Here is a 25,636-nt window from a genome sequence, read left to right as displayed (position 1 = left end):
TTATTATGAAAAATAAGAATATAGTCAAATACTGTTTGCATTATTATGAAAAATATGAATATAGTCAAATAAAGTTTGCAATATTTTGAACAATATAAATATAGTCAAATATCTTTGGCATTATTTCAAGGACGTATGAGTAGAGTGAATTAACTTTGGCATTATGATGTGGAGATAATGAGAGTAGACCAATATTTTTTTGGGGCATTATTGTAAAAACGTATAAATCAAATATCTTAAGCATTTTCGTAAAACAATTATGAGTATAATATCTTTGGCATTATTGTTAGAAGATATGATAAATATAGACACATGTCTTTGTTTTGTTTTTTTTTTTGTAAGAAAGAATTAATATAGTCAAATATCTTGACATTATTGTAAGAAAGTATGCTAAACATTATCAGATATTTTTGGCTTTTGTTGTAAGAAAGTATGAGTATAGTCAAATATTTTTGGAATTAATGTAAAAAGTATGAGTGGTGAAATATCATCGGCTTTGTTGTGATAATGTTTGAGAATAGTTATATATATCTGACAATATTGTAAAAATACTATATGCGTGTTGTCAAAATGCATTTGGAAGATTTGCAAATGCATTTGCATTGTAAGAAAGAATGAGCATATTTAAATATCTTAGTGATTATTGTAAGAAAGAAGTAGTAAAGTCAAATTGTAGAGAATATTGTTATAATCAAATACATTTTGCAAAAATGTAAGTGAGTATGATAAAAACAGCCGAAGAAAAACGTCATTGAGCGTACTACAGATCCTTGTACTTATCTCCGAGTCAAAATGAGGTCAACACTGAAAAAATTCACAACACTTTTCAACTGATTATCATGAAATACTAAGGAAATGTGTTTGAACCATATCTCAATTTGGACCAATGTCGATCTTCTTCAAAGGTAAATAAAAAATAAATCACTAGGTCAACACTTTCTTAAAGACCTTGTATAAAATAAGTATCTTGGTTTTATTACTAATACAAAGACAATGTCATATCCAGTTTTGTTTCTCATAAATACATTTGCGAAAACCCTAAAACTTTAAGAGTTTGCAAAACACGTAAATTTAGTGGTCTGTAAAGAAATCATCTACGAGTTTGAAAAGGTCTCATTGCAACAGGACATTGACATAAATTCAGCATACCCTTGGAAATTATGACGCTTGAGATCTGAAGGCACATAGAATACACGAATACTGACTTGAAATCTTAACCCAAAACATAAGATCTATTTAATGTTAATCAAAATAATAGAACAATGGTAATTTTAGAAGTATTGTAAATAAACTTTAAAACCCTTTCATCTAAACATTTCAATGATGATTTAAGTGAGTTATGAATTGTCAAAGGATACTAAATAAATAAAACTAAAACCTAAATTCAATAAATAAATAAGTCGACACAAAATAACATATATCATTGTAATCCAAATTTTAAGAGGTATCCCTTTGTAGCTGTATCTAATAGGGTGATCAAAATACGCAAATGCGTCATTAAACATACCTTAGTTTGGCCCGGTAGGATCGTAGGAATATTCAATACATAAGATGCGTCATATTTAGACAAAGGTTAGATACTCAATTTTATAACAATAATAAAGAAATGTCGCTGTTTCAAACGTACCTCTAATAAGTCGTGCCACCTGAGGATTGTTGGGGTCGAGGCCACCTGGGCCTCCTGGTCCTCTCTGTCCACCTGGACCCATTCCCATTGGCCCACCTGGTCCCATTGGTCCGCCACGGCCTGGTGGTCCTCCTTTAATAGCGGATGGCAATATTTTTGTTACGTTCCTGGGTACCGTAATAGTGTCATATAAAGAGACCTTTGTACTGTTGCGTTCTATTTTACTAATGTTTTTCATGTTTAAGATAAGCTGTAATATGTTTCAAACAATGTCTAGACAAGAACATCCCTTCTCAGGCAATATCTCATTTACCAAACTATGCAAGAAGAATATCATTACAAATGATGTTATCATATTAATTATTTCACAATAAGTTTTAATTTACTTACTCATTGGTGGCCCGCCCATTGGTGGCCCTCCCCTTTGTGGTCCACCCATTTGAGGTCCGTTTCTTGCCCATGGTGGCATCTGGTTATCATGACCTCCTTGATTATTACCCATAGGTGGTCCATTATTGCCTCTGTATCCTTGAGGAGGTGGTCCTCTTTGTGGTCCTCGGTTTGGTGGAGGTGGGCCCATTCTCATTTCCCGGGATGGTCCCATGTTATCTGAGCCTAGAATAAGAGAATAATATGATTATGCATGCCAAAAACATAATTACTTGCATATCAAACAAAGTGGTTAAACAGATCACGCGAGTTTAATTTTCGCGAAACTCTGAAGGTGTAAATGTAGACGAAATTAAAAACCGACGAAAATAATTTTGAACGAAAAATAATAACAAACAGAGTTACCTGTTATAGTGTAGGTTTATAGCTGTTAGTAATGGAATTGTTATTCCACAACAAAATTCCCTTTCACAACATGCTGTATGTGTACATCAGTAAGAGATATTGGAACGGAGCGAAAGAAAAGCGAAAATCAAACTCCCGCGAAAAACACAATAACTACTGGTATATACTAAGTTATAAGACTTATTTAAGACATCGGCAACTATCGTAATATGATGACATTTCCGTGTGTTGTCCGAAAAAAAAAATCATATTACTTAGGAGGAAATGACGACATTGTTTGACCAACACCATGGTTCATGTCAGTACAGTACGAGATTTGCTGATGTCTGTACTATTTCTAAGTTACTAAAACAAATATTTATAAGAATACATGTATGTTAGTAAACTACAGTAAACACTGCAAGAAGGGGTTCCAAATAAATGCACCCGCTTCCGGTCATGGCTATTTCTAAAAGCACAGATGTTTTCTTGAAACAACAAGAAACTTCCATGCAAAATTACGTTCTTAGAATACAATTTTTCAATCGTTTTATTTCAAAAGTTATATCAGAATCCACCAATTAACTGCTGGACTGGTCTTCCTATCCTGTTTTATAACCCCGAACATAGAACGACCAGTCCTTACGTGGGACTGAATAAACATGAATTATAACCGGAAACGGGAAATGTTAAAAAAGGTTAAACATAAATATTATTACTGATCTCCCCTTGCCGCAAACTTAAGACCAAATAATAAAATTAAGTAAATGTCTAGACAAGAAGCTCACACAAGAAGCTGTTTAAACATTTCAAAAGAAATAGTGTGCATATATAAATCTTAAATAAAAAATTCCTTAAGGTAGTTGTCCCGTATCGACAAATGAACCATTAGGTATTCTCTGTACGCGATTTCGGAATTCTCCGTTACATTCGGTATTCTCCGTATGCGGTTTCGGAATTCTCCGTTACATTCGGTACTCTCCGTATGATGTTTCGGAATTTTCCGTTACATTCGGTACTCTCCGTATGCGGTTTCGGAATTCTCCGTTAAATTCGGTATTCTCCGTAATGCTGTTTCGAAATTTTCCGTTACATTCGGTATTTTCCGTATGCGGTTTCGGAATTCTCCGTTACATTCGGTATTCTCCGTATGCTGTTTCGGAATTTTTCGTTACATTCGGTATTCTCCGTATGTGGTTTCGTAATTCTCCGTGTTTAAACAGAAAGCCATGTACTAGCTTGAACTTGAGCTTGAGCTATATTCACCTCCAAGGTATGCCGCATTACTTATAGAGAGTACGTAGTTATTCGGACATTGCAATTACGGGTCCACTACCTTGATTGCATTTCAATCTCAGATGCTTTTTTATGTTATTCTGGTCTCAATTGCGGCCAAGGGAATTAACTTTAAGAGCATTTTTTTGCATACAATTATTTTATATTTGATATGCTGCTTTAATTAAGCCCTTCACCTTTAAAGAAAGTACATGTATGTAAATAAAATCGCATACATAATCATAAATATGCTGCGCAAGGAATTAATCTTAACAATTATGTATAAAGTTAAAACCCGAAGATAACAACCGCTTCTACATCTGTTGCATAAAAGACGTGTAAACAAACCATTTTTTGTTAATACAGACTGAAGGTGCTCTTTGAAGAAGATTCGGAACTTTTTTTTTTATCCGAAATTTGCCATACCCGAATTTTTCTGTGCATTATATGCGTATTAATCAGGGCAACATGCATAGTAAACCGCCGTCCACAGATTACATAGAATAATACTAATATTACCTGGGGGTGGGGGAATGTAACCGCTTGGTGGCTGACGTCTTGGTGGCTCATACGGTGCTGGAGGCTGTTCGCGTGGTTGTTGTTGGCGTGGTTGAGGTTGTGGGGGCGGTGGACCTTGTTCAACTGGTGCTGCCGGACCTCCAGTAGCCTTAGCTTTGATAATATCTATCATAAAACAAAGAGTAATTAACATTTACCGAATTCTGTTTATTCTGTTGTATATGCTGGACGCTTTTTATAATAAAATGGGCAGTGTAAGGTAACTGTGTTGCCAGTCTGAAAATATGTAGACAATTAAACAATGTTGTAAGCTTAGCATAAATTATATAAAACAATTGTTTTGTGAAGTGGAAAATTGTTCATGAGCGTAAATAAATATTCACATAGATCCTGTCGGAAATCTTCCGACAGAATTATGCAAAGAAGATGAAATGATTTACCTTTATATACGACATCATAGTTATTAATCAAGCTTTCATGGCAAACAAGGAAATCATGCCAGCCATTAATTACGGTAAAGTTATTACTTTTTGTTTTATGTTTTTGGCCATATTTCATGCTTTTTATTGCAACATTGTCGCGTTTTCCACCACAACATTAGAAAATAGATTTTAATCGATTATTGATTATGGGTGTATTGCATTGAACGTATCAATAAATGTCCAATTAATTCTTGACCGGATAGCCTGAAGTCATGTTAAGGTTAAACATAGGAGTTGATTTATCAAAATATAAACATGTTCTCAAAACCTCACCGCGTGACTGCTAAATATCTATAAATAGCCATTTATTAATGGCGTTCAAAAAATAACATTCATAAAACATTCCATAGAAAAGGACAAATCCAACAGGAAAAGCCACTTTCAATGCCGCCTAATGTTTTTTAATATAGAATTTCGAACTGTCATTAAGCCGCCGACGATCATTGCACAATCTGAAAGTGAAACTTTTTTAATCTATTGCATGCTTCAACATTCATTTTAGTGTATATTTATACCAACCAAGAAGCTTTAGGTTAGTGCGTTAATGACAAAATTGTAATCAATTATTATGCAATTCTAGATTAAGCATTTAATAAAAAAAATTTAAGATTTTTATGGATGTCTCACATAATTAAAAACTGATGCAATTCTCTAATGTACAAATGTATTCTTAATAGCGTGGTTTTCTAATTAGTGAATTTAAGTATTTTCAACTCTTTCACGTTACTTTACATTTCCACCTATTTTCTACACATGCTAAAGCACCAAAAGTCGACACTACTAAAATTGATATAATGGCCACATTTCATAAATCGAATTCCAATTGTTTACTTCGTCATACTTTGATTGCAAGAGACTTGATACGATTTTTACAGACATAATTCAAAGCTAGTTCACCTATTGCCATACTTTTGTATATCTGCAACAAGAAAAGCTGTCTACTATTAGGAAGACTTGAAATTATTCAGTGGACAGTTACTGATAACAGGCATATCGGAAAGACTGTCGGCGACCGTGGATTTCTATATTTCATGCAGATATATCGGAAAAACTCTTGGCGAGTATGGACTTCTATATCATAAATTATAAAGACTTATCGGAAAGACTCTCAGCGACCATGGACTTCTATATTTTATAAAGATATATCGGAAAGACCCTAGACGACCATGAACTTCTACATTTTATAAAGACTTATCGGAAACACTCTCGACGACGACTATGAACTTCTACATTTTATAAAGACATATCGTGGAGTCTCTCGACGTGCATGTACTTTCATATTTTATACAGACATATCGGAAAGACTCTCGACAGCGACAATGAACTTCTACATTTTAAAAAGACATATCGGAAATACTCTCGGTGGACTTTCATATCTTAAAGAGACCTATCGGAACGACTCTCAGCGACCATGGAATTCTATGAATACTGACTAATCGATCACATTCCTTTTATTACACAAAAGATACTGCAAAATAAGTCAATGGAGTGAAAACAAGTAGTGTTCTGGAATGTTTAAAACTTCTAAATAAAACCTGGTGCAGACAGAAATGTCACGTAATAGATATATACGACAATGGAAAGCCTTTCTAGATTCCTATCCACGATGGATAATTTCAATAGGGCTGGGTACCAGACCACACTACTGATCTGTTTCATTCCTTAGACAACAATTAGATCCTGACATCACTCTAAAAATCTATAAAACACAGTTCCTAGTAGTCAGATAATATGGCCATCGGGAGGATGACTTCTGTAGATAAGACTTACCGGATATACTCTAAGCGGCCAGGACATATCTAACTTAATGGAAATGTTTAAGTTGCCGTGATATTATATCCTCTACACAACGAATGACAAAAAAGTGCCAGGATGTCTCTTCTCAAGACAAACTCATAGCTAAATCTAATTCATAATTCATAATAATGACAATTGAGTAAGTTTGGTCATGTTTTCGCATAAATTATGGCATTTTTATCATATTTCCTACATATGATCATTACACATTACGGTGTGTATACTAGTAGTCAGTTAACAGTTAACCTATAATGACAGTCGGCAAATTACGTAATCGCTGCATGTGAATTCGGCATTTTCCGGTCACATGCGCATTAGTTTATATCATTCTACATCTGAAGAATGCCGAACTGCCAAACGAGAATAACTAGCCATACAGAAATTGCCGAGTTCCACTACCTTAAAATCAGAAAATGGTATTAAAGTTACGTTTGAATGTACGCATACTATGTGTAACACGATGTTGATAGGCTCATAACGAAAAGTAAAATATTTGTTATCCTTCATCATAATTCTTACCATAAAATGAATTAAAGAGCTCCTTCATAAATTAATTAATTGTTTTTATTATTAATGAATTAAAGGTTATTATCATTACTGAAATGAACTGTTATTGTTATAAATGTATTACAAATAAAATCTATAAATTTGTTAGTCGCGGCTTACGGTAGTGAACCCGTTATTACAATCGACAATTTCCGTTAGATCACGTACGTTATTTTGTCATTCACCGGTTGGTATTAAAATCCATGTGACTGTGAGAGACACAATAACAGCCAAAAAAATGCCGAAGAATGATATTAGATCACGTAATTGGACGTAATTCGCCGATTTTCATTACGGGTACACAACCTTAATACAGCTGAAACTCAACAAAATGCCAGTAGGTGATATACGTAGAACAGATTCCATAAAAAAACATTTGTTTATCAAGAATTGATCTGAAAATTCATGTCTAATCAGCGCAGAAAAGAACAAAACAAATATTTTCCATTTATGTGGCAGCGGAACTCTTTCACATAAAAGTAATACTGTTTTTCTGTATTTATATTCACTTCAGAGGAAGCCCTTTATATGCTGTTTTCTTTTTTCTTAATTGTTTTATTCAGCCACATCTTTCAAGTGTTAATTTACCCTGTACCCGCCTTTGTAAAATAATCTACAAAATTGTAACCTACTTGTCAGATGTCCGGATTCTAAGACAAATGTAAATTAAATGTATTGTACTATACTTTTCTTTCTAAAGTCAATTTTATGTTCTCTACTTCCGGTGAGTCTTTTTCCAATTATATATACTTCCGTTCCATCTACTTCCGTTTTGTCTACATCCGGTTAGCATACTTTATCTTATGAAACTGGAATTTTTTTTACGAAATAGTTTTGATACAGTATCAAAACAAACACTGATGACCGACTTCTCATCTGATTGTACCTGATCAAACGATCATTTCTGCAAACCAGCAGCGTTTCCGCCAAAACCCTAAATTAGATCTACCTACTCCAAGATTACTCTATATTAAATGTACATCATCAGCAAGGCAATTTCTATTCTACTTGCTACATAATTCTATTATTATTCCATCAATAAGCTTCACAAAAAGTACTGATGACAAATGTAAATTCAAATTTGAAGCATAAATAAAATTTAAAGTTCAGTCACGTAATTAACGACTTCAAAGACATACTAGATAATTACAATAAGTCATTTTTATGAAGAATTAGCTCATTAACAAAATTTTACGGGTTAAATCATATAAACAAAAAGAATCAAACTAGGAAAAAAGGAGATAAAACTATGTAATGTCAAAATATGTTATATACAATTACTAAATAAATTGCTCTAAAAGAAGATTTAGTTCTAATTCAAAAATAAAAAAGGATGGTAATTTTCAAAGGACTCTTACATGAAATGTTTTGATTATTTCAGAAATGGGTACATTTCTTTTATCGGTAACAAGATATATATGACAGGTTTTTGACTTTCATCTTTGAAAGTTAAGTGCACCAAGAGAAAAATTAGCATACTTGAGTTTAATGTTTAGCTTACACTAGTTCCTGTTTGAAGCTCAAGTGCACCCAAATCAATTTAGCTTACACGTTTCCAATGTTAAGCTTACACCAGATCATGTTTAAAGCTAAGTTGCACCCATACATATTTAGCCTACACGTTTTCACGAAAATACAATTAAGTGTTGGACTGCAACAAGAACTGTCCATTGTAATATACAGGAATCGAACTCGAAGTTTTGCTTTCAAATGATTCATTTATATAGTTCGACGATGTATATCCGCACACATTTTACCACAAACCATTGCCTTTTAATCGGGCCCACGAACACAAAAATAGTCTGATCTAACGTTTAGTTATTATATACATACATGACAAAACAAATAAAATAAAGGGTACTTACTGACTAGGCTTTCTAGTTCCCCAGGGGAAATTCCACCTGCGGATAGAAACGGAGATTTTATAGATAATAAAAGCCTATCTTTACAAAGACGTAAGCATATACAGAGTACTATAGATATCATATTTGTTATGTTTAACCGTTCATACATACCATTTCCCAAGGGTGACAAACAATTATCACACAGGATAAGAAAGACACATAATACAAGAGAAATCTCTATGCATGTTTCCATTTTCGCCTCAAAACATACTAATATTTCACAAGTGACATAAAACTGTTATTTTCGAAATAAGTTGGATATTTCTCCTTGTGTGTGTTTTTTCTTCTATTAACACATATGAAATATGTGCATCGAACATGTTAATCAAGTTATGCATCTCTTAAATCTTTTATCGTATGAAAGCTAATGTACGTTTACTTTTGACACTTTTAGGTGTTTATTTTATTATCAGTATCTTTAATTTTTTGTCCGCTTGATTCTATATGAACCCTCGTAATTTAAGAACAAAACAAGGAAATAGTTCCTGATATGGTGCGAACATGAATTGTGCTAACGTAGCAAGTTTTCATTCAATTGATCGAATTAAATGATTTTGTGAAAACAAGCATTCATACTTTATTCCTTAATGTTTAATTATAATAGTGTATCTCACATTCGATTTTGCAGGAGAACAAGTACTGAACTGAACCCCAACAGGAAAAGCCATGTTCTAATTACGCAAAACCCTTAAACCGTGTGAATAAGATTGTTGTACACACAAAGAGACACAGCCAAAGTTTATCATAGTGACTTCTAGGACTAAACAAACAAATACATCAACACAATGAGGCATCGCCTCAGTAGCAAAAATACCACAGGAGACTTCGGACAACGGTCCATTGGTCAAAAATACTCACTCTTAGTCTGCATAATGTTTAATGGAAATTGCATTTTAAAGAACGACATTTACTTACGTAACAAGTTTTCTAACTCTTTAAGCTTATCCTGTGATGAAAGCTGGGTTCCCGCTTTGGTTGCTGATGCATCTGTCGGTGCTGGAGGTTTCGTCTTTGATACAGCTACATGTGCGAACACGACAGATATTATGTTAGATGTTATATATATCTATAAAACCAAATTGCATTGAAAACAGGTTGCGTCTTTTTTTCATATTTTTAAACATTTATTACTTAAGAAGTTAAAGTAATGTCTTATAAAATAGATAAATGAACCCATCAGAACTGTACCATTTGTTACTGCAACAGAAATAACACATAATGTAGTCCTGTTTATAGTTAGTTTGCATATACTGGGAAGATACTTCTATACAATTAGGGATGTTTAATACAATTTTTATCCATAAAATTGAATATACGGCTGTAAATTCGGTTAGTATTTCTATACAAATGTGTCGTGATGTGTAGTGGAAAAATTGTAATGCGAAGTTTACCTATACGTCTAGGCGTTTTACGTTCATCTCGCTCCACGGCCGCTCTAATTTTTCGACGACCGTGCTATAACATAATTTTAACACGCGCGCTTTAACGATATGATAGCGATAAATATGATTTACATATTTTCAGTAGCATGCATATAATTACTTACCATGTAAGAAGCACCAAAATCAGTCTTTACTCCATCATATCGTATATTTGATGTCATGATCTGATAAGTACCATCAATGATATCTTTCTTTAGATTTAAAGAATCTACAAAGGCTGTAGTGGAAACTCCGACTGTTTTCGCGTTTACGCGTTTATTTTTAACTTACTTGTTGTTGTAGACTTAACTCTAGTGGTAGGTGGTGATCTGGTAGTTGTTGTGGTCGTTGTGGTCGTTGTAGGTTTTTGTGTTGTAGTAGTAGTTGTTGTTGTAGGGGCTAAAGTTGTTGTTGTAGGGGCTAAAGTTGTTGTTGTTGTTGTTGTTGGTTTCGGTGTGGTTGTTGTTGTGGTTGTTGTAGTTGTTGGAGGAGGTGGAGGTGGTACGGTGGATTTAGTCGGTATGGGAACACTTTCTAGACCGTCTACTATAATCGACGATTTTAATATGTTATTTATACCTAAACCAAGATTACCAGATGGTGACCAGATTTGATGGGACTTTTTAAATGTTCTTAGACTCTTGGGTTTTGGTTTATTCTGAGCATTAATTACTGAGTATCTTGGACTAGGGATGGCGCTTGCACTTTTGATATCTGCAAAGGGCTCATCGATAGGCATTCTTGCTGGATTTTGAGTCCCTTCATAGTAATCAAGCTGTTGTTGATGGTTTTGCTTCTGCTGTAGATGCGTAATATGCTGTTTTGACGATCTTTTGTATTTTAGACCTGGATACCGCTGTTGTAAGCGGGTGAGCTTAGAAGGGCTAACCGCTGGCCGTTTTTCTGTTGGTTTGAACGTTGGACTAGGTACTTTTCTCAACTGAACGCTATCCCTGACAAAACCCGTCGCTTTTCGCTGTTTCGGCGTCGGAGGCGTGGCACTAGGAACTGGATTGGTCGGACCATATCTATCTACACGTGTTGGTCGAACTGATGATTTTACATGCTCCCTTAACCCTGGACGTTTTATTGATGATGGTCTAGGTATTTTCTTGGTAGTTGCTGTTATAACCGAAGGGGGCTTTGGGATTCCGTCTGATTTTGGTGGCGGCTTTAGTATTTCAGCTGGATATCTAGTCCTCTGTTTGGGGGATTTGTGTATGACAGGTGGTGTGTGATACCTGGGAGCTGAAGTTTTGGGCTTGGCGGATGGAACTGGTGGCTTAGTAGAGGTGGTTGTTGTACGTTTTCCAAACAATTCTTCAATTGTTACAATTCCTGCATTTGATGTTGCTGATGATTTGTGTGTAGTTTTTCCATTAACATTCTTAAACATATCCGTCTGCCTTGTTGGAGGAACCGGGGGTACCGCTGTTTTTCTTGGTCCGCCGTTTAAAAACGGGTCAACTCGATTCATCGGTTTGAACTGATTCGGTCTTCTAAATGGTTGCTGCGTGTTTGGACGAGGAGCATTTGTATGGTACCTTGGTTGGTTTGATGGTGTTCTTTGATGTGAAGACAACTGGTATCTTGGTCCAATAGGTCGTGACATTTGGGCTGAATTCATATTGTAGTTAGGTAAGTTTGGAAACCGAGGAGCTGGCGGCGGAGGTGAATTCCGTCTATTCTGTTGAACGAAGTTATTGAAATAAGAATTCCCAGAAGCAGCTTGCTGCTCTTGCATTCTAAGTTGCATCTCAACTTGGGCTCGCGTAGGCGGAGGGCTTTTGCGTTTAGGTGTCTTGACTTTAGGTGCTATTGATGGTCGTTTTCTAGTTGTTTTTGCTGGCGCTGGTTTAGGAGGAGCTCCTGTAAGGTAACAATGCATCGCTAGCTAACTGTGTAAATGTGATTAAATGATTCTTCCGTATATGAATATATAGCATATAAATTATGAATATGTCAATTAAATACGATATTTTTCAAAATAGTTGAAAGATAAAAACTTAAAATTGTTATGTGAAAATATCAATAATTTTATAATCATTCTTTCTTTTTACACAGACAAAATTAAAAAGACATAAATATTACAATGTATTCAGGTAGTTGATAAATATTTACGGCGTGATTTACTTACGACATAACTGTGCAAAAGATATGGCTTATGTTGACAGGGTTGTTGCGAAGAGTCCAAATGCCATTATACAACAAGCGTACAAATGTACATAAATATTGCTATGTATTCAACATTACATAAATATCATGCATACAGTATAACATTCGTTTTTACTTGAAGGGTATTATCGTTGACGTGATCATTGTTTGTATAGTTACATAGGGGAACATAATTCTGTGGCACATCTATCTGGTGCAGTTTTGTTGATAACCTTAATACCATGCATTTACTTTGTATCTCAGATGAAAAGCAATGACCTATCACCGGGGCAAACGAGAGACAAAGACAAATTTAATTTAATTGCAGTAGTAAAACCTTTTCATAAATTACATTTTAAAAGTACATGTGCTAAGGACAGACAATTTCGTACCCCCATATGACATATGAGTCAGTCATTGCAGATATGCAATGAAATTTCATATAATATCAGCTAAATAAATGGTTTCAGTTAGACACGAAACATACACAGGCCAATACAAATGTGGCTCCAGATCCAAATTTAGAGCAACACAGAATAGGATAATCACTCATTTTAAACTCATAAATTTTGTTGAATTGTAGGGAGAGTACATTTATCTCATGTTACTTCCGTTTTAGAAATCAGACAAATAAGTTCCTGTAGTATGTGGCATTTGACAAGGAATGCCAGTACAGTAAATATTTTATTTTATAACATAAGGAATGTTTTTCTGGTCTAAATGCTATGCAAAATAAGAATTATACTTTATAAATGTGACTTTTTTAAACTTTGGCAACACTTTACTCACTCGAAATTCTAATATCTACTGTCCAGTAACCATATACATAGATGCATTTGGTATAAAGATACTAAATTTGCGACTGTTTCAAAACAAGTAGACGTTTTATGTTACGTTTAGTGAGAATATATCTTCTATCTACGAGTTAAAACAGAACTAGAAGGTTTAACTAGGTAACATTATATTTATTGCTAAGCCCACACGAAGTACAATGTCAATCTAGTCATTCAACTAATTCTACTCGTTCACCGTGAGCTGGTAAGTGTCACATGGTGTCGACCAATCAATTTTCCATGTGACACGTGACAGGTGAGGACCAATTAAAACATTCTTCCAAATCCTGATGGAGAAAACAAAATAACATACTTCTTTTAATTTAGAAGAAACAGAATTGCGTACATTTAACCTGCGCTGCATTCAGATGAGAAAGTGCAGACTGGTAGTTCTATTGTGGACGTGAAAACACAGTTTTCTAAAGTATTCACTGCCAGGTTTATTATGATATAAGTAAGCTAAATTTATATACGTTTGCCAGCATGCATTTATATACGTCACAATAACATACTATGACGTAATTGTAAAACTGAGATTAACAATAAATCTACAGAGAGTTTACTTAGAATTTTGGTTATTTATACTTCACATATCAAGTCTGTTGAATACACATGCAAATGTATGTTATCCTTGTTTTGTTTATTTAATCAAGGCTCACTTTGATTACTTTCAAAATTAGTTTAAGAAAAGAGACTTTAAAATAAAGCTGGACTTAAAAAGCTTAATATTTTATTGGTAATCTCAGATATTTTCATTGAAAATCTCAGTTAACAAGAAAATTGCACTAGTTTGTACCTCCAAATAACATCACTGTAGTGAAAGAAATTATTATTATTTTTTGACATTGCAAATTCTTGAAAAATCAGAGTCATTATATAATGTTTAAAACAAGTATAATTTAGATTTTAGCGCATATGGGAAATATGCACTCTTTAAGTGCTTTGTAACGTGTGTTTGATCTTGAAAAACTGCATGATTAAGTAAACTGTCTAGTTACTGACCCTTTAATAGCTTTACGTCATTACTAAGCACCATAACAACGATAATTATGTGCATCCAAGTTTTTGAATAGTTCATGATCTTTATAGATGCATTGACAGATTTAAAGCCGAGATAGGTCTTTACCGTAACAGCTAAATTGAAGAAACTATAGTAAACATACATAAAACATTAATTTAGTGCTAATTTTGCTAGGGCCTATTTTGTAAGCAGACAGAAAGAAAAGCAAATAACATGTATAGTTAGTATCTGAAGTCCCTGTTAGGAGAGACCACGTGACTTTTATGCTTGATACAAAACTAAAATTTTGATAATTACCTGGTGGAGGTCCTCTAGCTGCATTAGCAGCAGCTGCGTTTTGAGCAGCTGCTTGTGCATTAGCAAGAGTCTGTAGTTCTTTCCAAGCTCTTATAATGAAGGACATTGGCCTAAATGTCCTTGGAAGAGGAGGAGGGTTTCTTCCGGTCCAGTTAGGATTCCTTAGCCTTGCGACCTTTTCTTCAAAAGCACTAACCACCGCATCTGGGGCGTCGAGTCCTATTCTGTAAACAGCGGCAGCAGCCTTAGCGGCTTCTGCCTCAGTTGTTGCAGCATTCACATTGTGAACAGCTAACTCGACTTCCCAGTTGGTAGGTTCCATGAATCTGGAAACGCCGGTAAGCCCACCACCACCCATTGGACCCATTGAGCCAAGACCGCTCATAGCGCCACCTGGCATGTAGGCAGCCCCTGGTAAAATTATGGGAATCACGTGACTAATATAATCTCTAATCAAAAAGCTGTCTAAAGGTAACGAATAGTATATATTTTACAGCAAGAATTATTTCCTAGACGTTACAGATATTCAAATAGATTCAAACAAATTATGGTTAAATTCATTTTCGAAAGTTAAGTGTATATGATAATGAAAACATGACATACAGATTACAAAGGTAAACTTTATCCTTTAGTCTGCTGGCAGCAGGTGAGTTTGCCTTTGCGACCAATGCAGCCCAAGACAAGCCTGCACGCCCGTGCAGGCTGATCATGGTCCGCACTGTTCGCTTTTCAGTCAGAAAATGTTCAAAACACCCCTTTGAATAATTAATGGTACTGCCCAAACTGAATAATGGACCAGTCCATGTTTGAAATTTAGCATGGTAAAGGTTAAGTTAACAGCTGACTTACTTGTTATCATACTGATCCATCCTTTGTCATAAACAACTTTTGATTAAAAAATAATCGAGCCACCCATTAATAATAATAAAGAAACGACAAAGATCTTCTAAATAGATATCTTATTTATTTAAAAAGAATGTTTACATGCAAATTGTCTAAGATATCAGTTACATGAAACCTACTTAAATATTTTCACTCTTTGACATCACCCTTATAAATATTCAACCTTGCTAGAAGACTTTTAAGTCTTAAAAACAACTGGCAATATCCGGTAAATTACGTTTAGGTATGCTTCGATGGTAAATGTATTTCAGAAAAGAAAATAGTTTTTTGTACAAAGAGGCTATTGCAAAATATTATTCGTAAACAAAACGTAAATTACGGACTCCAACGGAAATTGTCGATTGTCATTACGGAAAACAGAATCAAGAGGAATGTGACATTTCGTGTTAAAGGGGTTAAATACGTCGACTTTAAAACAGATATTGTGCATTAAATGTAAGACTTCAATGCTGCCAAGGGGTCATGTTTAAAATACAAATATCATTTTTTATGCGTATATTGAAGACAAAATAAAAGTTCATAAGTAATTTTACAAGATATTTAACATATTTAACACCTTATAGAAATCCAATGCTTTCCCACCAAACAGAGAATCAATGAAAAACATTTGCTGACATGCTTAGATCTATGATCCCACAAAAAAACTGATTTTCTTTTCAATTCTAGATTGATTAATTGTAAAAGTGAAATCTGCAATGGAAGGAATAGAGGTTGTTTGTGGATGAGCAACAGTTTTTCCGGTTTGCTCTAGTTTGAAACATCTTTAAGCATGACTCAAAACCGAGCAATATCCTGTCTAAACATTTCTTTACTTTATGTTAAAATATTCTATATAAACATATTAGTTTCATACTAGATTGATATATAGATATGATTTAGACTCAAAACCGAGCATTCTGTCTAAATATTTCTTTACTTTATGTTAAGGATAACATGGTGTAATAGGCCACAATTTCACCAAAAGCCTACATACAACTTGATAATGTAAGCTTTAAAAATGTCAAACGATAGAAATAAGGTGCATATTGACAAGATATATAGTGACAGAAGTTCTCAAAAGTTTCCTTTACATTACCTCCCCTGATAATTTTGGTTTTTCATGAATTATCTCCCCTGAAAACTAGAAAAAATGATTTTTTCCTTTTTCCCTACGGGGAATTTTAGATTTCTTTTTGATATTTGTATCAGAATCATATAATGCAGCTTTCTACCGCAAAAGTTTCTCGAAATTCAAGTTCAGATTCTCATAATCAAAGAAATTATATATTTCCCATAGGCATCAATGTTAACTTCAATACCGATTATCTCCCCAAAAAATGATAAAATTTGAAAAATCTCTCAGTGAAACATTTTTAATTTTGAATGTCTTTAATGTGACCAAATTTCATTTATATATTACCATCCAGTTACAAGATACGAAATATGGCTATTACACCATGTTATCCTTAAAATATTCTATATAAACATATTAGAGTTTCATACTAGGTTGATATATGGATATGACTTATCACTAAAGTTTCAAATCCGTATCTTTTCTCCGTAGAAATACAGTCCTTGACAGGTTATGACCCTTTTTATGTCAAAAAACATGTAAACATCAGTGCACCAAATGTTATCTTGGAAGAAATCATAATTGTTTATAAACAAATGACATTTCGTTTTTTCGTACATTTGTCTCAAAATGCTAATTGCGTTTTCGATGACGTTGTGTCTGTTTATTCAATGTTGAATTTGAAAATTTTGATATTGTAATCGTTTAGTTTTTTGAGTACTTCGTTATCATGCGGATTGTATTTGTCATCATTCATCAAATAAATATACATATTTTCGCAGTTTATGTCTACAATTATACAATGATGCATAATTTTCAAATAACATAGCGACATAAATTACAATTAAGATACGTTTTTGTTAAGAAAATGGTTGTTTCAATATAATAAAAGCAAGACAGCTATAAGAAACATATGGTGCTCTGACATTTATATTATAATTTACTGTTTGGTCAATTTTTGCATAACAGAGAAGATGGTTAATTCCTTTATAGATATTTCATTTCATATTAACCATCACTATCAAAACCTACATTGATGGCAGTGCGAACTTCTTAGATTTCTAAATTATATTGATAAATTTTGTATATAGAAATAAAAGTCATTTTTTGATAGACAATTAGCCATTTTAGATACCAAAAATAAAATTTGAAATTTGATTGAACTTATTTCAGGATTCTCAGTAAACAAACATTTAACATATTTCTGTAGAAAAAAATTTCCCATAACTTTAAACAGGAAGTTTCGCACAACATCTATCTCTAAAATTCAATACGTTTCCTTCTACCATTATGGTGACCTTTAGATAAATATATAACTGAAAGGAACTTTATAAAGATTGTATTATGCTTGACCCTTGATAAATAAGGCTGACGTTAATGACACAACATTTACAAAAATTGTTGAATAAAACAGCAAATAAAGTAATTTTCATATTGTATCAAATAACAAGAGGTTAACATTTAATGCTGACTCAAACTTGAAAATGGCAAAATAAGATTGAATCAGCTTAGTACATAATTGAACCAATGGCTGATAAGCATAAAAATATATAACATTCTATTATGATATAGCATGGCTTCCATTTTCGTGTTGCTTTGTCGCATTAAGATGTAAAGTTGAAATGAACATTGTATTTTACAATTTAATGATAACATTTTAATATTTGCTGAAATTTGTTTTACCATGGTAGCGGCTGCTGTAGTGAATTATCTTTTAATACAAAATGACAAATGCTTTTGTGAAAATGGACCCATGAATATGATACGTTTATGTGTAGTATACTTGGCTACACGCTATGCTTTTCTTTATGATGTTTGAAATAAGAGGATCTAAATTTATTCAAAAAGAGATGGAATTCAATTTGTTGATGACAAAGTAGGATATTTATTGAAAATGGAATTCAGAATTAACTGCAAGTAGTTCCAAAAGTGTTGGATGGCAAAGTAGGATAATATTTATTGATAATGGAATTCAGAATTAACTCCAAATCATAACTTTAACAGACACCTTTTACCAAAACGAATAATGCGCCTAATGAAACAAACGAATCCCACAGTCCAGCTCATCGTTTCAATTTTTCAAGATGACCAAAATGTACAAAACACGATTTAGATTAATTCTTTTGTCGAAGCAAGTCGTTTCCTCGAAAATAATCTTGTATTTTCTAACTTTATTCTTTTTAAATTCAACTTCTTATAATTTATTCTGTATAATAAAAAGGTAGAATACGTTTGGCTACTTCGTGTTGCGATTTAACAAGAAACCAGCTTATTTCAAACACCAAAATCAGACATTGATATAAAGCAAATCTGCATAAAGCGGAAGCAAGCTGCTGAATGGAATCCTGCTTTTGGATCAATAAACGAAATAATTACAGTGTTGTCTGCACTACATGTATAAATGCTAAGAATTATATTTTATTAAACTGTCAAATTAACACTGACAACTACCATTATCATAGATGTTTTTCACAATATATATTTTTAAATGAAGTATCACATTATCAAAGTGGAAATCAATCCTGTTGAAAGAGTTAACTGCGTTCGTTTCTTCAAGCGTGCACTCAACATATTTTTTTTAGTTAGCTAACAAAGAAAAAGCCATGTTTATCAGAAGCGTTTGCAGTTCTTCAAAACAAATAATATTCCTGGGTTAGGTTTACAAATACATAAATCCTTTAGAAGCAAGATTGAAAGCATGAAGCATTCGTAAAAGCTGGAGAACCTCTGATTAATTGTTTGTGCGTGTTTTTCAAATTGCTTATAGCCATAGACTCGGGTAAGCATTCGGGTTAGCATTCGGATCGTAAAATTGAAATGGATTAATCCAATCCGCATTACTGCTGGCAAGCGGTGTCCAATCTGAACCGCCAGATTGTTGCTGCGTATTAGTTGGCCCAAAACCATGTTGCGGCTTATTTCCGGTTCCGGTACCAGAATTCCAAGTGCTCGCGGCGTTCCAAGAATTCGGTTGCCATGCATTTTGCTGAGAGCTACCGCGTCGCCTATTACCTGGAGGAGGTCCGCGGCGGATAGAAGTTGGTGGACCTCGTTTCGGTCCGCGCCTTCCCGCGGGAGCTACTGGAACCGTAGCCATAGGTGATGCCGTAACTGGACCTCCATAGAAGGCATTCATAATCACGTGCATGACGTCAAATCCAAAAGGCAAAGGAGGAGGTATTGGGTGTTGCCAGCCTGCCGGAGTGCGAAGCTGGCGTATTTTGTTCTCAAGGGCCTGTTTTACGTTGTCAGACAAGTCCAAAGCCGGACTGTATATGGCGGCTGCGGCCTGAGCAGCCTGGGCTTCCGTTTTCGCATTGTTAATTCCAACAATAGCCATATTGATTTGATGTTCTGTCGGATCTGGTGGCGCCGTTGTGCCTGTAAGAAAACAGCTGAATATTGCTGGTGCGCACAGAGTGGTCGTCAATGATATACATTTGATACAGTCATGAAATTTCTGACAAGATGGGGAAAATGTTTGGGATATGAATGTATAAGAAAAATGAGTGAATTTCTAAATGTTCGTCACTACCTGTTGGAATATTGTAACTCTAGATAAAAGAGACCATGTTGTAAATATTTCATGTTTCTTCCTTTACAAGGTGCTAATAACTTCCTAATCCGTTATAAATATTCCCTTCAGCTTTGCACATATACCACTACGCAACAGCATCTCGCAGGCTTTCTGGCCTAGTACTTAGTAACTTTAACGCATTCATGCAGGCATGCTGTTTATATGTATACTAAAAGTATCTTAAACAATTACAAAGTTTATAAAATGTTCGTTTCAAATAAAACCAAACCTTGTAGAGGTATACATCGTTTCTGGCAAGTCAGAACTTTTTACAAACTTTGCAGGAATTAGTTTATACTATACTCATAATATAATATATCATGCATCGGCAAATATCAAAATAATATATACATTTGCCTGAATATAATATCAAAGCAATAATAATTGAGATCATATGTGTATCTATACTCACCTAATATCACGTGACTAAATTCCGCATGGGACCACTCCAAAATAAAAATTACCGAACGAACCGGAAATATCCGAAACATTCGCGAAATACGAATGGTAATCAAAGAAGCAAATACCCGAAAATAAGATAAGAACAATCCGAATTTATAATTGCCTTAATCTATTTTCCACAAGTTATACCAAATGTGTGGCCTAACAACTCGCACACAGAACAATTGTATGCAAATCTTTGGTTCCTTTTTATGGTACAGTTCTGAGGGTATTTTATGAAATACACAGAAAATTAAATTTATGATAATGTAAAATCATAGATCGAAACCATGACAATAATGGTTTTATCATAATCCAAACTAAATAGTATATTAAAGTATAAATGCAAATAAAGATTAAAATATAGTAAGATATATATTAGTTATTTAGGGTATTCAGTATAATATAAAACACTTGTAATATATAAAACCATGCGTGATTTCTTACATGAATATAAATGTTAATAATTAGATATTTGTTAGTTAGACTGGGTATTTGGAATGGACATGCGTAAGGCGTACTATTGAAATGACTGGATGAATTGAATGATTGTGTTAGTTACGGTTCAATAAAGAAAGATAAAACCGCCATCTGAAATGAATGGGACTACTTAATCTGCGTAGATAATATAAAAAAAAAAAAACATCCGCTTAATTTGAGTGATCAAGCCAAAGCAAAAAATTTAATGGAAGCAGTCAAGTAGACATAAAGCTATCAAAAGCAAAAAGCAACACGAATACAAACAAACAAAATTAACTCGCTTTGCAGGCGCAAAGCGCAAAGATAATAAGATGAACAATGTGACAAAATTAATCTCTAATTCTGGGAAAAGATCAAAATAATACATACAAAATTGGATATCTGTTATGTTTTTGTTGTATTAGGGAGATGTATATGCTGCGCGTCATCAATGTATCTTGTACAGAAATGAAAAGCAGTTATTACAGACAAACGAACTTTGTGTGTAGACAATATATGAGCCGTGCCATGGGAAAACCAACATAGTGGGTTTGCGAACAGCATGGATCCAGACCCAATAGACTTTAAAAGCGAACAGCATGGATCCTGGCCAGACTGCGCGGATGCGGTCTGGATCCATGTTGATCGCAAACCCACTATGTTGGTTTTCTCATGGTACGGCTCAATTATAATCGTATTTGATATAACTAAGTCATTTATATTAAAGATTAACTAGTCACGCTGTTCGCATATATAAGTGGTATTTTTATCATTTACTGGGTATTGCCGTAGCGTGTACTTTGCAGGACTTTTGTTACCTTTAGTAGTACTCCTAGAAGTCAAAGGCCCTGATTCGGATAGAGCTGGTACAGAATTAGGCGCAACATATTTTGTAACATCGGTCGGACCTTTCAAAGGGGTGTCAAAGACATGAGTTCTTGGCTTCGTGGAAAGCAAGTTCTCAAGAGATTTACTTGATAATGTAGGGTTCACATTAGCGGATTTCTCACTAGCCATTGATTGAGTAACTTTAGATGACTTTGTGAATAGGATTCTGTTAGTAGCTGTCAAATCCGAAATTTTATTTGTTTGGGTTTGTGAAAGGTCCGACACTTTTGTTACAGATTGTGTTGGTATAGGTGGCGGCGGCGGATGGTCGCTTTTTGCAGAGGACGCTGTGGCATGCTTTTCTTTCCGTGTTACGTCTGCAATCGCTGTGCATAAGATGTGTTCACAAAATGAGAAATTGTATTTGAATGACAGAATAATATTAAAAGATTTCCCTTAACCGAGTATTTTAAACATGTAAAATATTACTTATACATATATACTAGACCGTGTTTGAATATTCAGAATACAGAAAGACAATCAACAAATACATTTTGTATTTTACAAACCAGCTGATCTTTTCCATACCAATTTTAAGGTACCGTAGAACATTTTATGGAATTTGGTCGCTAAGACCTTCAGTATTCGGAACCTTTTTATTATATTTAGAAAATATAAAAACCTGTATGTTTTGAAAGTGTTTTCCACAAATGCATAGATTTATATAGTTTCTGAATGTAATAAAAATGTACACAAACTTCTGAAGATTTGAGATAATTAAATCTCATAAAGCGTTACACGCCTTCTTAGATAGATGCATACTGAATATCTGACATGCAGCTGTGGTATGACCACAGACCTTGTAATTTGAATAGCCTTGTTACTTGTTACTTGTTACATATAGACAATTTCCTTATGCATATAACCCACAACCGTCAGCTGGTTAAACCCTTAAGTACCGCTACCAGACCAGGGACAAAAATAGAACATTTGGGATGATTTTTACTTCTGGATAAACTATGAAAAATGAAAGGTCGCATAAGAAGTATATATTCAAAAAAGTTAAAACAATAATTGACATACTGTGAAATCATTAATATTTTTGGGGGACTTATTTTCGTGGATTTCGTTGTTGCGTCAATCCACGAAATTTAACCCCAACGAACAAGTGATATTCCCATTCGTCTTAAGTTCAAAAGTTGAAATCCACGAATTTATATCCCCACGGATTTGCCGTTTAGACCATAACCACGAAATTTCATGCCCACGAAATTAAATGATTTTACAGTACCATTCGTTAAAACTTGAAACTCTACATTATTTCAAGCAATATTTGTTTCTGAAATTAGGTTAACTAATTCAATATAATACATTGTCTTGTATTTGTACAACATTAACTTATCTTTTTAACATTCGAGAAGACTGCACCATGCTTAATAATAATAATTACTTAACAGGGCGTGTAACAATTACATTATTTTCAACTGATTATATTATTTTAACCAAACAGAATATAATACGTCAATAAAAGAAAAAATATCAATAATATCTGTGATGTACATTGATTGGAATGGTAAATGGATGTATACAGGACAAAAATTCCAGTAATTTAATGCTTCATATTATTACTAGCACGTTATTCTCGAATTAATTTCAACGCTCTAGCTTTGCTGTAATGTTTGCTTCGCGCACTATCATTTACGCATGCGTGTTTTTGCAGAAACTTTCAAACTTAAACAACTGTTATCAATTTTTAAGCTATTAAAAAACAAACAATAGCTGCATTCCAACAAAACAGGAAATAAAGCATATGTTAAATGTTATGCCGACAAGTTAGAGATCAGTTCTGGGATGCATTTTAACAAACAATTACATAGCGACATAAATTTCAGAGCCCTTGTAATGGCAGCATACTGTTTGCAAAGTCTCTGACAAATGTTTGTCGAATAAGTTTACTTTCAAACAGTATTTTAAGTCTTTACATTCTCAATCAGTTTTTTTTTTAAACTATATCGTCTTCAGCAACGTCATAAAGAGGTCTACACAGACCAAGAGCTCTGTTACATTAACGCATTATGTTAGCTGCAATTGGAATTATATTATCAGCACCGCAAACCTTCATGTTTTCTATGATAGCTGCTAACCTGAAACATATTTTCTGACGAATGCAATAGCTTTGGCCCATCTCTCGTTGGCCGAAGGAATCTCTTTAATTTTCGCTATTTCGTTTGTCGGTGGAACAGGACCAGCTGTGATCTCCGCTGTTGTCTGGCTAAATGAACTTTTACTTATGTCATTAACATTTGTATTCTGGTGCATATCATTGTAGTGAGTGTTTTGCTCGGGAATATCGTATGTCGGGAGATATGGTTGTGGAGGAGGTTTAGGAGGAAAAAATGGTTGATTGTTTGTCTCAGCGACATAGGTTGGCTGTGGTGTTGTAGTGGTCGTGGTCGTGGTCGTAGTCGTAGTCGTAGGACTTGTAGGCGCGGCTGTTGTAGTGGTAGTAGCTAGGGGTGTAGTTGTTGTAACCACAGGCGTGGTTGTTGTAGTTGGAAGCGTAGTTGTTGTAGTTGTAGGCATAGTTGTTGTAGGCGTAGTTGTTGTAGTGGGGATGGTTGTTGTATTTGGGGGCATGGTTGTCGTTGTAGTTGTCATTGGAGTAGTTGGAACCGATTTCGGTGCTGTTGTTCTTGATTCAAGAATAAAATTCTGAAGCATACCCATTGTCCTTACAAGTCCCGCAAGAGTTTTCATAAGAAGAAGACGTTCAAATCTTATTAAACTTGCATCTGGGGTTTGCATAAGCAATTGGGAAAAATTTGGAAGACTTTGCATTAGAATGCTTTGCTTCTTAGTCTCTAAAGGCATTTTTGACGTCCGTGTCTGAGATAATGGATTTCTACGAGCCATTGCCTCAACTTCCGTCATTATTTTAGAATATAAAGCAGTAGTCGTTTCCGCTGTGGCGTTTTTGTAAGTTATTGCTGCACCGTGTTCTCCAAACACGTGGGCATGTTTGTCCATCCACGACGAAATTAATGCATGTCCTCCTTGTTCTACGGAGGGTGCGTATGTTTCATTGGAAGGTGTGTCTGTAGCAGATACATATAAAGTTGTTTGCATATTCTGTGTTGTTGTATCGTTCTGTTGGTCCCATCCCTGCGGTATAACGTATTTTGGTAGTGGTGTAGGATTCGTAGCAACCGGTACCTGTGGTGGCTTTGTTTCCTTTTCCCATCTATAGTCTGGTGCGTGTGTAGCAACCGGTGCCTGTGGTGGTTTTGTTTCTTTTTCCCATCTATAGTCTGGTGCGTGTGTAGCAGCCGGTACCTGTGGTGGTTTTGTTTCTTTTCCCCATCCATAGTCTGCATGTGGTTTCGGTGTTGGATTCCAAGTTGGTGTTTGGGTTTCTTTTATCCATGGCTGTATGGTCGTTGGATCGGTGGCCTGTTGCCAGGATTCTGTATGTTGTACAATGTGCTTGTTATTAATAGTGGCTGGAAATGTAAAAGCGAGTTTAATAAATGGTAATGTGTCAGTATGTGTATCTTTTGTCTGAAACAGAGATTTGTGTGTTGGTGTCATGGTTGTTATTGCATCATGCCTAAGGAATGGGGCGTGTGTTGACAGTACTGTGCTTGTAGGTAAAGCGAAATTCGCTAGTTCATGACGTTGATTTAAACGTTCACTTGACGCATGCGTAATGCCTACCGAAGTATTATTA

At 34.5% G+C, this 25,636-nt stretch overlaps 1 protein-coding gene across 34 annotated transcripts in view; it reads right to left on the bottom strand.

Annotated features, from left to right (window-relative positions):
* Positions 1-25,636, bottom strand: part of LOC123542726 (uncharacterized PE-PGRS family protein PE_PGRS3-like) — an 84,239-nt gene that overhangs the window by 34,466 nt on the left and 24,137 nt on the right. For 27 of the 34 annotated variants that reach the window (XM_053531963.1, XM_053531950.1, XM_053531957.1 and 24 more), the window contains exons 4-13: positions 19,617-19,985; positions 14,651-15,061; positions 14,129-14,143; positions 10,637-12,214; positions 9,840-9,944; positions 8,886-8,921; positions 7,653-7,670; positions 4,196-4,360; positions 2,018-2,242; positions 1,628-1,759 (exon numbers count right to left, since the gene is read on the bottom strand). In XM_053531963.1, the coding sequence (XP_053387938.1) occupies positions 1,628-1,759; positions 2,018-2,242; positions 4,196-4,360; positions 7,653-7,670; positions 8,886-8,921; positions 9,840-9,944; positions 10,637-12,214; positions 14,129-14,143; positions 14,651-15,061; positions 19,617-19,985 (3,054 nt within the window). Of the gene's footprint in view, positions 1-1,627; positions 1,760-2,017; positions 2,243-4,195; positions 4,361-7,652; positions 7,671-8,885; positions 8,922-9,839; positions 9,945-10,636; positions 12,215-14,128; positions 14,144-14,650; positions 15,062-19,616; positions 19,986-21,899; positions 22,296-24,053; positions 25,410-25,636 lie in introns of all 34 variants that reach the window. The other 7 variants (XM_053531980.1, XM_053531981.1, XM_053531978.1 and 4 more) reach the window with 5 other exon arrangements.

Source organism: Mercenaria mercenaria, chromosome 19 (assembly GCF_021730395.1).
Source record: "Mercenaria mercenaria strain notata chromosome 19, MADL_Memer_1, whole genome shotgun sequence".
NCBI classification, from domain to species: domain Eukaryota; kingdom Metazoa; phylum Mollusca; class Bivalvia; order Venerida; family Veneridae; genus Mercenaria; species Mercenaria mercenaria.
Note: the sequence above shows the minus strand (reverse complement) of the source record. Positions and strands in the feature narration are given on the sequence as shown.